Source organism: Xyrauchen texanus, chromosome 29 (genome assembly GCF_025860055.1).
Source record: "Xyrauchen texanus isolate HMW12.3.18 chromosome 29, RBS_HiC_50CHRs, whole genome shotgun sequence".
In the NCBI taxonomy this organism is placed as follows: Eukaryota; Metazoa; Chordata; class Actinopteri; order Cypriniformes; family Catostomidae; genus Xyrauchen; species Xyrauchen texanus.
Genome location: NC_068304.1, coordinates 38,823,811 through 38,837,229, shown reverse-complemented (window position 1 = coordinate 38,837,229; position 13,419 = coordinate 38,823,811). Strand labels below are relative to the sequence as shown.

Genomic DNA, 13,419 nt, shown 5'->3' with positions numbered 1-13,419 from the left:
ATACAAACACATACACATATATACAAACACACACACACACATACAAACACACACACACATACAAACACACACACACACACATACAAACACACACACACATACAAACACACACACACATTCACACAGTGTGTATGCGAGTGGAAGTACTCAGAGAATTTCTTTGGTGCAGTGCCCAGTCTGGGGAAAGACTAGATCATCTCTCTCAAGAGGAAATCAATGAAACAAACACCCTCAAGGCAATTCAAGGTGATACATGATGCACTTTTCCTCTCGAACACAAATATTTTCACCCAAAACATCCTCCATACACAAAAACTCAAATATGAACCGGTCTTGTAGGTGCAGTTTGTATTTTATGACGTTAAAGAGTTTCTTCAACATTTATCTTTTTGGTATATGAGGGTCTTATTCCTCTTATGTATCGATTTGACTGTTTTAGACGTGTCCGAGACTTTCAATATTAAACTATAAATGTACATTATTAAAATACAGATTATTACATGTTTAAAATTATGATCATCTAAACAGAGTGAAATTAACATAAACCATTTCAATATTAATTTATATATCAGTTTTACAAAACGTATAACTGTCCCAGTGTTTTGCTGTCATTTCCACCACACTGAATAGTTTTGCTCTTCATAAAGTTTTTTCAAAAGTTAGTGTACTTTGCAAGTTGACAAAGGTGTCAGTGAAGAGCATGCGTGAGATGAAATATGAGACAAAACACAGAAAAATCATGTGAAATATTTTCTTATTTTTTATTGGGTATCATTTCAGTATAAGCTGTAATGTTGCAGAATTACACAACAAGTGTGACAATATCATTGAATTGTGTGTGTTTAGGAGGCATAAATTGTTATCTATGAAATATATTAAAAATATCATTTCCATCAGTGTCATTTCCAGCACAGAATCCTATTAAACACAACACAGAATTTGAGATGTGCTGGAAATGACACTGTGGTGGGAATGTTCATGACTTTCAGAAAAAATGACAAAAATAATATAAATCTCCTGTGGTGCATGTACACACACACTGTTGGACATTGTTAGTAGATAAAGTGGGCGATCGGCCGGGATAGCAAAAACCCCTGATACTTACATTGAAGGAAGGTCTGTTTGGTGCTGTTGTGGCACAGAAATCACATGCTTCACCTTTAAGTGAGCGTGGACCCTTGAGGGCTAAATGAATAATTAAAGGATGCTCCGAGTTCAATACAAGCTAAGCTCAGTCAACAGCATTTATTAATAGCATATATAGTTGATTACCATTTTAAAAAATAAAAAAGAAGCAAAAATCATGGTTACAATGGAAGTGAATGAAGCCAGTCAATAAACACACTGTTTTAATAGCCACAAGACATAAAAAGTATACAGCACATGTTAACATGATTTAAGTGTGATGCATAATGCTGCCATGACAACAAAGTTGTACTATTAGATGTAATGTTACACAGATGAGGTTACTAATCAATTGCATCACATTAAAATAATTTGAACACATACTGTATACTGTTTGTCTTGTGGCTATACTTTTGATACTGTATATTTGAATGTGTATGGACTGTCCACCCTCACTTCCATTGTGAGCGCCTTACTGTAACCGCAATGGGTTTTTTGTTTGTTTTTTAAATAAACAAGAAACAAGTCGATTTTTGTATTTATTTTTTTGGTGGTGGTAATCAACTTTAAGCTGTCGATTGAGCTTAACTTGTACTGAACCCGGAACATTCCTTGAATAAATCATGGAAGACATGGATTTCAGTGCTGTGTAAATGTTTTACAGGTGCAGTTCGTGATAGGCTGAGGGGATGTGCCGTCCAGACCCTGATGAATCTAGGCAGACATCTGCAGAACTCTGATCTAAAGGCTCATAGTGTTCAGAGAAAAGAGCTGCTCAGAAAATCTCTGATGGACCATCTGTGTCTCACTCAACAGGTATAGAGAAATAACAAATAATCAAGAACAACAACCACATCTGTCTGTCTATCTGTCTGTCTGCCTATCTGTCTGTCTGATTTATCTATCTATCTATCTATCTATCTATCTATCTATCTATCTATCTATCTATCTATCTATCTATCTATCTATCTATCTATCTACAGTGGGTACGGAAAGTATTCAGGCCCCCTTACATTTTTCACTCTTTGTTATATTGCAGCCATTTTCTAAAATCATTTAAGTTCATTTTTTTCCCTCATTATTGTACACACAGCACCCCATATTGACAGAAAAACACAGAATTGTTGACATTTTTGCACATTTATTAAAAAAGAAAAACTGAAATATCACATGGTCCTAAGTATTCAGACCCTTTGTTCAGTATTTAGTAGAAGCACCCTTTTGATCTAATACAGCCATGAGTCTTTTTGGGAAAGATGCAACAAGTTTTTCACATCTGGATTTGGGTATCCTCTGCCATTCCTCCATGCAGATCCTCTCCAGTTCTGTCAGGTTGGATGGTAAACGTTGGTGGACAGCCATTTTCAGGTCTCTCCAGAGATGCTCAATTGGGTTTAAGTCAGGGCTCTGGCTGGGCCATTCAAGAACAGTCACGGAGTTGTTGTGAAGCCACTCCTTCGTTATTTTAGCGGTGTGCTTAGGGTCATTGTCTTGTTGGAAGGTGAACCTTCGGCCCAGTCTGAGGTCCAGAGCACTCTGGAGAAGGTTTTCGTCCAGGATATCCCTGTACTTGGCCGCATTCATCTTTCCCTCGATTGCAACCAGTCGTCCTGTCCCTGCAGCTGAAAAACACCCCCACAGCATGATGCTGCCACCACCATGCTTCACTGTTGAGACTGTATTGGACAGGTGATGAGCAGTGCCTGGTTTTCTCCACACATACCGCTTAGAATTAAGGCCAAAAAGTTCTATCTTGGTCTCATCAGACCAGAGAATCTTATTTATCACCATCTTGGAGTCCTTCAAAAATGTAAGGGTGTCTGAATATTTTCCGTACCCACTGTATCTGTCTTTCTGGCTGTCCTATCTATATCTATCTGTCTGTCTGTCCTATCTATCTATCTATCTATCTATCTGTCTGTCTGTCTGTCTGTAATAAGGCCTGTACAACATCACCTTCTGTAAATGTAAACAAGTGTAAATGCCAATACCATCATATATGTGGATAGGACTGAAGCCTGTCATCTAAAACAAGAGCTCAATAATGTCTTCCATAAATATTTAGTAGTGTGTAAATTGTGACTCATTGTCCATTTACGTCACAACTAGGCTAAGTTGTAACGTACGTACAGCTAGTGCAACCGGCCCCAGATGTTGGTGTAGAACATTATTTGAGTGTGCTGAGCAGTTACATTAGTGTGAACTGTGTGTGTCAGGACTTCGAGGCGGTGTGGAGGATTGTGAGTCGGCGTGCGGAGGTGCGGGTGCACCCCACTGATGTGATGCGCGCTGTTACCGGAGAGATGAGTGAGAACAGAAAAGCTGTCTTTCTAAAGGTGACAGACAAGTTTTTGATTGCTTTTGTCCTCCAGAGGACGCTGTTGAGCTCTGTGAGTTTCCCAATCTGCTGATTTGAATGCGACTGTCTCTCTGTTTCTTTTAGGTTTATATAAAGCTTGACCCAAATAAAACCGGTTCCATCTCCCTAACTGATATAGAAAAATTCTATAGAGGCAAACAAGACTCTGTCCCAACACACGGTGAGCCACTAATTTCATTTCTATGTTCATAGGCCGTAGCTATTAAAGTAGTATTTTGCCTAAGATCTCCAGTTGTACGGATTTGCATTAACATCCGTTTTTGGTTCATTCTCAAAAGGATTTTTGGAGTAACTATCCCTTTAAATGTGTTTTACCTCTGTATTCATTCCTGGAAAGGCAATATAGAGTTCAATTTAAAGATAAGCTTAAAAATAAATAATGAGTCAAGGCACACTGCAGTTATTAAAGTGAACTTAAAGCAATGTAGGAGGACAAAAGCAATATATCTGAATAGGTCTCATGGATGATGACTGATGTTTATGAAAATATGTTTATCATTTTTACTGTTGACAGAAGTGAGTTCAAACCCTGACTTCCTTGCCTTCGTACAAGAAGCAGGAAAGGTCACAAAAAGTGTGTCCTACGCTGAGTTTGAGGACTATTATGAGGGTCTGAGTATCGAAATCCTTGATGATGAAGAATACATCAACAATCTGAGAGTTACGTGGAGTATCTGACAGTGTGATAGATTCCCATATCAACTGCCTGGTTTATACTGGTTTATACTGGTTTATATTTGTAAAAATAAGTCAAACATTGCGCTACTGCACTGAACATAATGCAATGATGCAGCTCCATTTTGTAAATAGTTTTTGCTTATTTGCAGCTCAATGCAAAGTTGACTTTATATACTGTAACTCTGAAATGACCAAATGCTTTAGCTGTGACTTTGTGTGTTGTTGTAGATCTATCATGTGAAACATTTCAATTACTGCTTAAATTGTCACATGCTAACCAGTTTTTATCTGATTAAGCTACAACAATATCTGTACATATTTACACTTTAAGATGAAAGAAAATTAATTGACAGATGAATCGTGTGTGCAATATGGGCATAAATATACTCATGGCATTAAAAGGTTATCCGTGTCTATATGCATGGAAGGTCTCTCGATGTGTCAGTGACCATTAGACAGTCCTGTCTCAGATTCATTTGAATATGCATGTTTATACTCTTCCTCAGAACCCTCCTCATCCTCTTCTTCACTTCTCTCATCACCCTTCAGCTATAGAGAGGGAAAGAGAATTTAGTATATTCACTTCATCGGGACAAAAATAATCAGTAAAACTTTCTATATCAAAATGAGAATATATGAAAAATATATATAAAAAAAGGGAAATATATACATGGTTTTGGTATACATTTATTAATCCAGGTGATTATTTAACTTGGCGAAAATGTAAAAAATATATATTTTTTGAATGTGGCATGAGAGAAAGTATTCAGACCCCTCAATATTTCCACTTTTTGTTATGTTGCAGCATTATGCTAAAATGGTATCAATTATTTCTTTTTTTCACATCATCCTGCACTCCATACTCCATAAGGCTGTGAAAAATCTGCATTATTTATCCTTTTCATATTTCATTAAAACAATTCACAAAAATTCAATTAATTGAAGTAAAACCATTAAAAGATGGGAATATCTAATTTAAAAAATATATATGTTTTTATCCAAAACACATTGGCCACATTTATTGGCACCCAAAAAGAAATTCTTATGAGTAAAATATATCTGGAGTGGTGGTGGCGTAGTGGGCTAAAGCACATAACTGGTAATCTGGTAATCAGAAGGTTGCTGGTTCGATCCCCACAGCCACCACCATTGTGTCCTTGAGTAAGGCACTTAACTCCAGGTTGCTCCGGGGGGATTGTCCCTGTAATAATTGCACTGTAAGTCGCTTTGGATAAAAGCATCTGCCAAATGCATAAATGTAAATGTAATGTAAATATCTGAAGTATATTCCCATTCATATTTTAAATTGTTTAGTGCACCTGGGTGACTCGGAACAAACAATTGTTCAGCAATGACTTCCTGTTTCACATGGGTATAAATATGACATAATACACAGAACAAATTCCCTTAATCATCCATCACAGTGGGTTAGATGTTAGATGTGCGGCAAAAGGTTGTTGAGCTTCACAAAATGGGAAGTGGCTATAAGAAAATAGCCAAAGCATTGAAAATACCCATTTCCACCATCAGGGCAATAATTAACAACTTTCAATCAACTGGAGATGTTAACAATCAGCATGGAAGAGGACTCGTGTCTGTATTGTCTCCACACACCGTGAGGAGGATGGTTCAAGTGGCCAAAGAATCTCCAAGGATCACAGCTGAAGTTAGTTGGGTCTTGTGGTCAGAACGTCTCCAGAACTACAATCAGACATCACTTTCATCGCCACAAGTTGTTTGGGATACGAGATGTTTCTGCTTTAATCCAACAACAAACTCAAGCATCTTCAGTTTGCCAGACACTACTGGAACTTCAAATGGAACCAGGTTCTGTAGTCAGATGAAACAAAAAAAAGAGCTTTTTGGCAGCAAACACCAGAGATGGGTTTTGCGTACACAGAGATACGAAGTACCCAATGCCCACGGTTAAATGTGGTGCTGGATATTTAATGTTTAATGTGAGGTCCTGGACATCCTGTTCGGATATATGGCATCATGGACTCTATCATATACCAACAGATAAATAATAAAAACCTGACTGCCTCTGCCAGAAAGCTTAAAATGGGCTGTGGTTGGATCTTCCAGCAGGACAATGATCCAAAACAAATATAAAAATCAACAAAAAAAAGGTTCACTGTCCACAAAATCAAGGTTCTGCGATGGCCATCCCAGTGCCCTGACCTGAACCCCATAGAACACTTGTGTGGTGAACTGAAGGGAAGAGTCCACCAACATGGAGCTTTGAAGGATCAGTACAGATTCTGTATGGACGAATGGTCTCGGATCACTTGCCATGTGTTCTCCAACCTCATTAGGCATTATACGAGAAGACTCAGAGCTGTTATCTTGTCAAAGGGAGGCCAATAATTATGGCCAGTGCGTTTAGGAGAAAACTATTTATTTAATAATGAGATATTTCCCCTGTTTCAATTGTTTTACTTCAATTGAAGGTTAGAAGTACAATGGATCAGCCTGCAAACACGACACAATATTTAACAGACCTTAAAGAAGCAAATCCTCCATTTCCCCTCTCTCATATACTTTCCATAAAGGTAAGATGATGAGTCTGGTTACCATGATGACCAGAGCGAAAACCACAAAGATGCTGTTGCAGGTAGTCTCCCAGCCAGCATATTTAAACATCTTTTCAGACTAACAGAAACAGATAAACAACCAGTTTTACATTACGAAGACATGAAAGTGGGGTTTTCTCGTGAAAACCTATTCGAGTCAAAAGGCAGAGAGTCTTTGTTTCTTATGCCATTTTGAAAATTTCAACGATTTATTGCAAAACGGCACTCTGTTAAACACAATAACCCCGGACGTGGACTATAGGGTTATTTTTCCTAAGAAATCCTATATTCACTGTGTATTATCACATTGAGAACACTGTAACACTGTAATTTTTGTTCCTGGGTAGTAAGTGTTATTTCCAAATTGCTTATGCCTCAAAAGTAAAGAAAATGGCAATTATTCCCCACAAACTTTGCTTTTGTGACCAGGACAGTGATATTTTGAAATGTACCTATTTCCAATGAGAAAATCCACTCGCATAAGGTCAGAAAAATACAACATATGAATCCAAATTAACATGGTATGGTACTATTTAAAAAGTTGTTTACATTTATTGACACTCCTAGTTTCTGATAAAAAAAAGATTGAAAACTAGCTGATTTGTCATCATTAAAGTAAAAGTATCTGAGGAAATATCGTACTTGATACTTATCTTACTTAATAGCCTACAGAAACCTCAGCCTAGGCACCATATAAGCTAGAACCACCACTGAGCACCGCAGTATTCTCTAACAACTGTAATATTGTAAAAGATGTATGAATAATTGGCTCCACCAATGCACACTAGTCTGTGCTTGACTTTCAGCAGTTACCGTTGATCCTAGTACTTTAAACAGGTAAGAGTATCTACCCTCACTGTCTCTCTGGTGTGGGTGTTCTGTCTCCTTCTAGTGGTAATCAACAAAAGCATCATTAAAGGTGTCAAACATGAATGAAATACAGTGTACAGAAATACAAAATAACAGGTAACTTACCTTACATTTACAATAGAGTATGTACCTGCCCTGGTGAAATTGGGGATATTAAATAAAGAAAACAAAGACTCATCGCTTTCCACTTTTATTATAAACAGTTTTCATATTTTTTTTCATTATATTATCAAAATATTCTCAGAGTTTCTCAAGACCTCTAGAGATAACATTGAAGTGATCGTCCTATGTGAATGCTGGTTTATAACTGTTATTAGCTAACTGATCCCTGGTAGCACAATGCATATCGAACACATCTGCCACTTAACATATTAGTTAGAGTTGAATACACAGTGGCCATGTACACAATGCTGGTAAATATGGTTGTCAATCCTCAAGCGTGCTTAAAAGAATAGTTCACCAATAAATAAAAGATCTAGGACTAGGTAAACTACCCCCTTTAACATGTTTAAACAATGCATGGCACCTTTGAGCAGTGGTGGACGAAGTACACATACCATGTACTTGAGTTAAAGTAAAGATACTCCAGGTAAAATATTACTCAAGTAAAAGTAGAAGTGCTGCCTTTAAACATTCACTTGAGTAAAAGTACAAAAGTATTTGCCTTCAAATGTACTTAAGTATCCAAGTACTATGATTTTTTATGGCCATAATGTCCTATTATAATTTGTCACAAGACTCTTGCTTAACTCAGTCTACATGAAGACTAATGTCACTCTTGGCACACCAATCTATTAATAAAATGACATTAATTAGTCAGATGTGTATATATATATAAAATATATATTATATTGAAATTGAATACATTTTTTGTGTGTTTAATTTTGGAGGGAAGGGGACTGTTCCCATAAGGTATAATACATTTACAGTATTTACTGTATATATTTTTCTCGAGTGTCTATGGTCATAATTATTAACATCCTAATGTTATGAAACATTCACATAAACCTGCACAACGCCATTAAATATATGCACACACACATACATACATACATATATATATATATATATATATATATATCACACACATACATAGAATATATATATACATAGAATATATATATATATATATATATATATATATATATTCTATGTTATGGGAGCAGCCAATTTCCTCCAAAATTAAACACAAAAACGTATTAATGCAGTGTTTCTGCTACTCCCCTGAAAAAAATGCTATTATATGCAAGTCATTTTAGTGTCAACATAATAAGCAATGTACATTATGCGTCAATATTTACCGATAATTGCTGCAATAATAGCTGCTGCTCTCTGCCCCGCTTAAAATCATTGGCAACGCAATTTGTTTGGAACTATTGAGAGCTACACGAATCACGTGACCGCGCGACGGCGAGATCACTGTCGCAACCGTCTGTTCGCAACTCTCATATTTAACGGCTCTGGGGTGCGTTTCCCGTACGACGTAACTTGCTGCTCCACTACCGTACTACTGTTGAAGAAATCAACTTGCTAGTCACGACTGTTTCCCGAAACCGTATTGTCGCAAATTGGTTCTTCAACCACGTTGGTTAATGATGTCACACATGTGGTGGAGTAAAAACTACATTTAATGAATCTGTTTGCGATCGAATTAATACTAGATGTTTTGCTATAAATTACGGACATGTCATCTGAGGACTATCTCATATTTTTCTCAGTTATTTGCTTTATTTCCAGATTCAATCATAGGCTCGTTCTTACGCACTAGAGCACGTTCACACATGCGCACTCTTCAAAAACGGTGCTTTAAATCTATTGACAAACTAAAAGACACAAAGGACATTTGTATGTCTTCTAAATAAAAGATACTGATTGTACTAAATGTCATCTTGCTTATTTGGCTCAAGATAATAATTTATTAAGCCCACATGTTATAATAACAAGAAACTCTGCTTCTAACCACAGGTCGAGAGCTGTCGTTCCAACCACACAACTCTGCGATGCTGTTTGCGAATGTTCGTTGGAACGATGGTTTCGGGAAACACCGACTCGACGGAACTTGCGACCATAGTTGGCTAACGATGCTTTAGGGAAATGCACCCCTGGTTCGCGCTTAGTAGATGCCGCCAAGGCAAGTTCAATACAAAGCGCGTGCGCTGTACTGTGATTGGTGGCTCGTTTGACCAGTTCCGTTTTTATCCACTCATAAATAAAAAGGAACGACTGATTTTGAAAATGTAGTAGAGTAAAAAGTAAGATATTTGACTTTGAAATGTAGTGGAGTTAAAGTAAAAGTCTCCCCAAATTTAAATACTTCAGTAAAGTACAGATACGCAAAAAAGCTACTTAAGTACAGTAACGAATTACATTTACTTCGTTACTGTCCACCACTGCCTTTGAGGACAACAGTTTACCAAAAATCGGCAAACGCTAATACATCTCAGGTCTTTAATATTAGTTTGGTCAACAATAGCTAACACTAAATGGGTTAAACCAAAATGTTGCCATGTTTATCACCATGTCAACCATCACCACTTGGTAGCAGGAGTGACTTCTGTATTCCGTACACCGTACGATAACTTAGTGGATCCACTGACACAAATGGTAAATGTAGTTGTCACTCCCAAAATGTAACCGTGTATACATTGCCAGTCTATTCATACCTTTTTGTCCGCCATTAGTCGGGATGGTGGTAATTTAGAAGTGATGATTCGTGATCCTTGAAAACTACTTCACAGTGAATATAGCATGCTTTACATGTTCTTGAGCTATGCTAGCATAGTGGCTAATAGAAGTTATGTAAAATACTACAGTGTAGCTGAGAGAGATTTAACAAATGTTCACTTATCGATAAATTATTGGCTTTGCATGTCCACGAATCCACTTCAACATCACATTATGAAGAACATATGAAGATCTTGCTAACTGCCAACTTACACATGCTAACTTGTCAGTTGGATGAGACACTTTAGATGTATATTGCCACTAAAGACAAATAGACAATTCCATAAACAATTTGGCTCATTTTGAAGGTGGAGTATTGTGTTAATAGGTTCACATTTAGTTATTCTTCTTTTGAAGTACATGGAACAAAACTCATGAGAACAACACAACAAAATGAAGGTTCCACTTGCTGAGTAACAAATCATTATGGACTGCAAAGCCCTTTGGCCCATATTCCTAAGCCTCTCTCTGTTCTGGCTCAAGAGGTCAGGGTAATAAGATTTGGTTATTGTGTGTGCGTGTGTGTGTGTGTGTGTGTGTGTGTGTGTGTGTGTGTGTGTGTGTGTGTGTGTGTGTGTGTGTGCGCACACACATGTGCGTGTGCATGTGTCTGTACAGGTATACAGAAAATGGCAAGTCACAGTATAAGACAATGTTTAAGAGTCACTGAGCCATGTCATATGGCTCCAAAATAATTCCAAAGTACCCAGGATGCACAAGCTGTACTTGGCTGCACTCTGTCCTCCAATCAAGTTTGAGATGTTGTGCTGACTAGGTTAGCAACCAAGAGAACATCCACCAAGCCATCAACAGTTGGTCTACCTCCAGAATTACCAAATGATGAGTGTTCAGTCATCAACGAGAAATCGATGAGTCACAAATGAGTTTATGACGGCATGGGTTGTCTGGCACTGAGAGTGGGCACCAGATGCAAGGTGCTAAAGATGTGTAGTGTTGCTATACTTTGTCTAATTACACTCATACAGGGGTGTTACTTTTGAGCTCGCTGGGTGAAGGTGGCATCTGTTGACTGAGGTGTGTGAATGTGATTGAGTGACTAGGTCTGAGTGATATCTCCCCGGCAGTCTCGGAGCCTCTTTGCCTTGGAGGAAGAGTCTGGCATCGGCCCTTGGCTTTGGTGCCTGGATCATGGGGTGGTAGCCCTTTCATTGCGCATCCCATCAGCTCTGGTTTAGAGGGAGGCCGTGGTAATCCTGTTGACTTGTTACCCACTAGCTCTGGTCTGGAAGGAGGACGTGGCAAGGCTGTCGAAAGGCCTCCTGCAAGTTCTGTTTTTGAAGGTGGCTGAGGCAGTTCTGCCAACTCACTTCCAGTGGAATCCATTTTGGACAACACAGACATCTGGTTTCCAGAAGGCTTGGTTGTAGACAGTGTTCTAGGGACATCCCGTGTGAGCTCGATAGGAGAAGGAAACTTTTGGTCAAGGTGTGTGAATGTGGTAGATTGGCTGGGTCTGGTTGCACATTCCTCAGGCTCAGGTCCTCTGTGCCTTGGTGGAAGGGTTCGGCAACGGCTCCTAGCCTTGGAACTGGAGTCTTGATGTGGAGGTCCATTCAGGTCAAACTGCCGATAATGATATATTGAGCCTGTTTTGACCGAATGAACGGATTGGTTTGGACATTCTGAGCCAAGATCTGCAGGTGTTGAAGGTGTTGTGGGTGATTCAACATGACAGGGTTTCTTCGAGATAGACTCTGCGGTTGTATTGAGAGTCTCTAAGGTAGAAGGTCGAGGTTTATCATTGAGAAGATCACTGGTGGATGCTATAAGTTCCTCTTCTGGTTGTTCCTCAGGCTCTTCCTCCTCTCCGTTGGATACCCAAAGTTCTTTTAGCACTTCTTCTGATTGGCTCAGCACTACCCTATTGCAAACAGGTGGCTCCTCTGGTGGTTCCTCAAAACTCTTAACAACTACATCAATGTTGGTTGTTGTCAATAGTTGTGAATCGGTGCACTGCTTGTCCCTCTCTTCTGTGAGTAAAAGATCTAACAGAAGTGCTTTCTCTCTCTTCAGCTGCTCCTTCAGAGAACGAGGAACATCTGGGATCAACCATGCCACCAGCATACTGAGGAACATAGCCAAATTCTTCAACACAAAAAATGAGGGTGTGTAAATTATGACAGAACTTTATCTTTTGGGTGAACTTTACGTTCTACCACTGAAAGTAATTTCAATTTGTCCCTTTGTTGGTAAAAATAAAGTAAAATGCTCTTACAATGGTAGGTTTTAGGACAAGTATACCAGAGAGTTTTAAAGCAGATACATGAAGTCAGTATTTATGCTAAGGCACTGACATTAATTCTTCAGTAGAAATGTTGATATTTCAGAAAGTTTTTCAAATCATCCCAAATTATTTTGGTGGAATTGGTGCATGTTTAACTGTTATGTTATACTTTCAAAACAGCATATTTTAAATGTTTTTTTTTTACATAGATGTATCCATTTCCATCAGGCTTCCATCATAAGTGCATTGTTTTTACAAATTGAGTGAAAAGTCTGTATTTTTCCCTCTCTGATAGGATAAAGATATATAGCTACATAATCTAAATAATGTTAGGGTTAGGGCTATGTATGTATGTCACGATCCCTTGTTGTCTGCCCCGTGTTTCACTAGTCAATTGTCACAAACTTCAATTCCCATAATTCCCTGCCCTCATCACTGCCCATGCACTTCATCGTTCTCACCTGCATGTCATTTAGTCATTATTGTGTTTGTGTATTTAAACCCTGTTTGTTCCCCAGTCATGGTGAATTCTCCAGCCTGAGCCTTCCATGACTCCAAGTGCCACGGCTCGGCCCCCAGAATACACCATGACTGGGGAACAAACAGGGTTTAAATACACAACAAGAGATCGTGACAATGTACTATTACTAACAACTGTTACAAAAACTGACCTGGAAAAAAATGACAAATGCCAGACGTGCAGCAAGCACAGACCAGTATTGCTTAGAGAGCTGGTAAGACTCAGGTGACCAGGGGGGATCTCGATAGTCTTTGTACCTATGAGAATAAGGAGTTGTTGGAGATAGAGTGTGGTACAAGAAATG

General features: G+C 38.4%; 2 protein-coding genes across 3 annotated transcripts in view; one reads left to right on the top strand and one right to left on the bottom strand.

Annotated features, from left to right (window-relative positions):
- Positions 1 to 4,611, top strand: part of caps2 (calcyphosine 2) — an 11,215-nt gene extending 6,604 nt beyond the window's left edge. For both annotated transcript variants that reach the window (XM_052096827.1, XM_052096826.1), the window contains 5 exons: positions 170 to 246; positions 1,790 to 1,941; positions 3,342 to 3,461; positions 3,569 to 3,665; positions 4,020 to 4,611. In XM_052096827.1, coding sequence (XP_051952787.1) covers positions 170 to 246; positions 1,790 to 1,941; positions 3,342 to 3,461; positions 3,569 to 3,665; positions 4,020 to 4,183 — 610 coding nt within the window. In that variant the 3' untranslated portion in view covers positions 4,184 to 4,611. The remainder of the gene's footprint in view (positions 1 to 169; positions 247 to 1,789; positions 1,942 to 3,341; positions 3,462 to 3,568; positions 3,666 to 4,019) is intronic.
- Positions 4,612 to 7,810: 3,199 nt separating this feature from the next.
- LOC127622727 (anoctamin-1-like) overlaps positions 7,811 to 13,419 on the bottom strand; it is a 41,528-nt gene continuing 35,919 nt past the window's right edge. Inside the window, exons 26-27 of the mRNA XM_052096779.1 lie at positions 13,267 to 13,372; positions 7,811 to 12,456 (exon numbers count right to left, since the gene is read on the bottom strand). Of these exons, the coding sequence (XP_051952739.1) occupies positions 11,329 to 12,456; positions 13,267 to 13,372 (1,234 nt within the window). The 3' untranslated portion in view covers positions 7,811 to 11,328. The remainder of the gene's footprint in view (positions 12,457 to 13,266; positions 13,373 to 13,419) is intronic.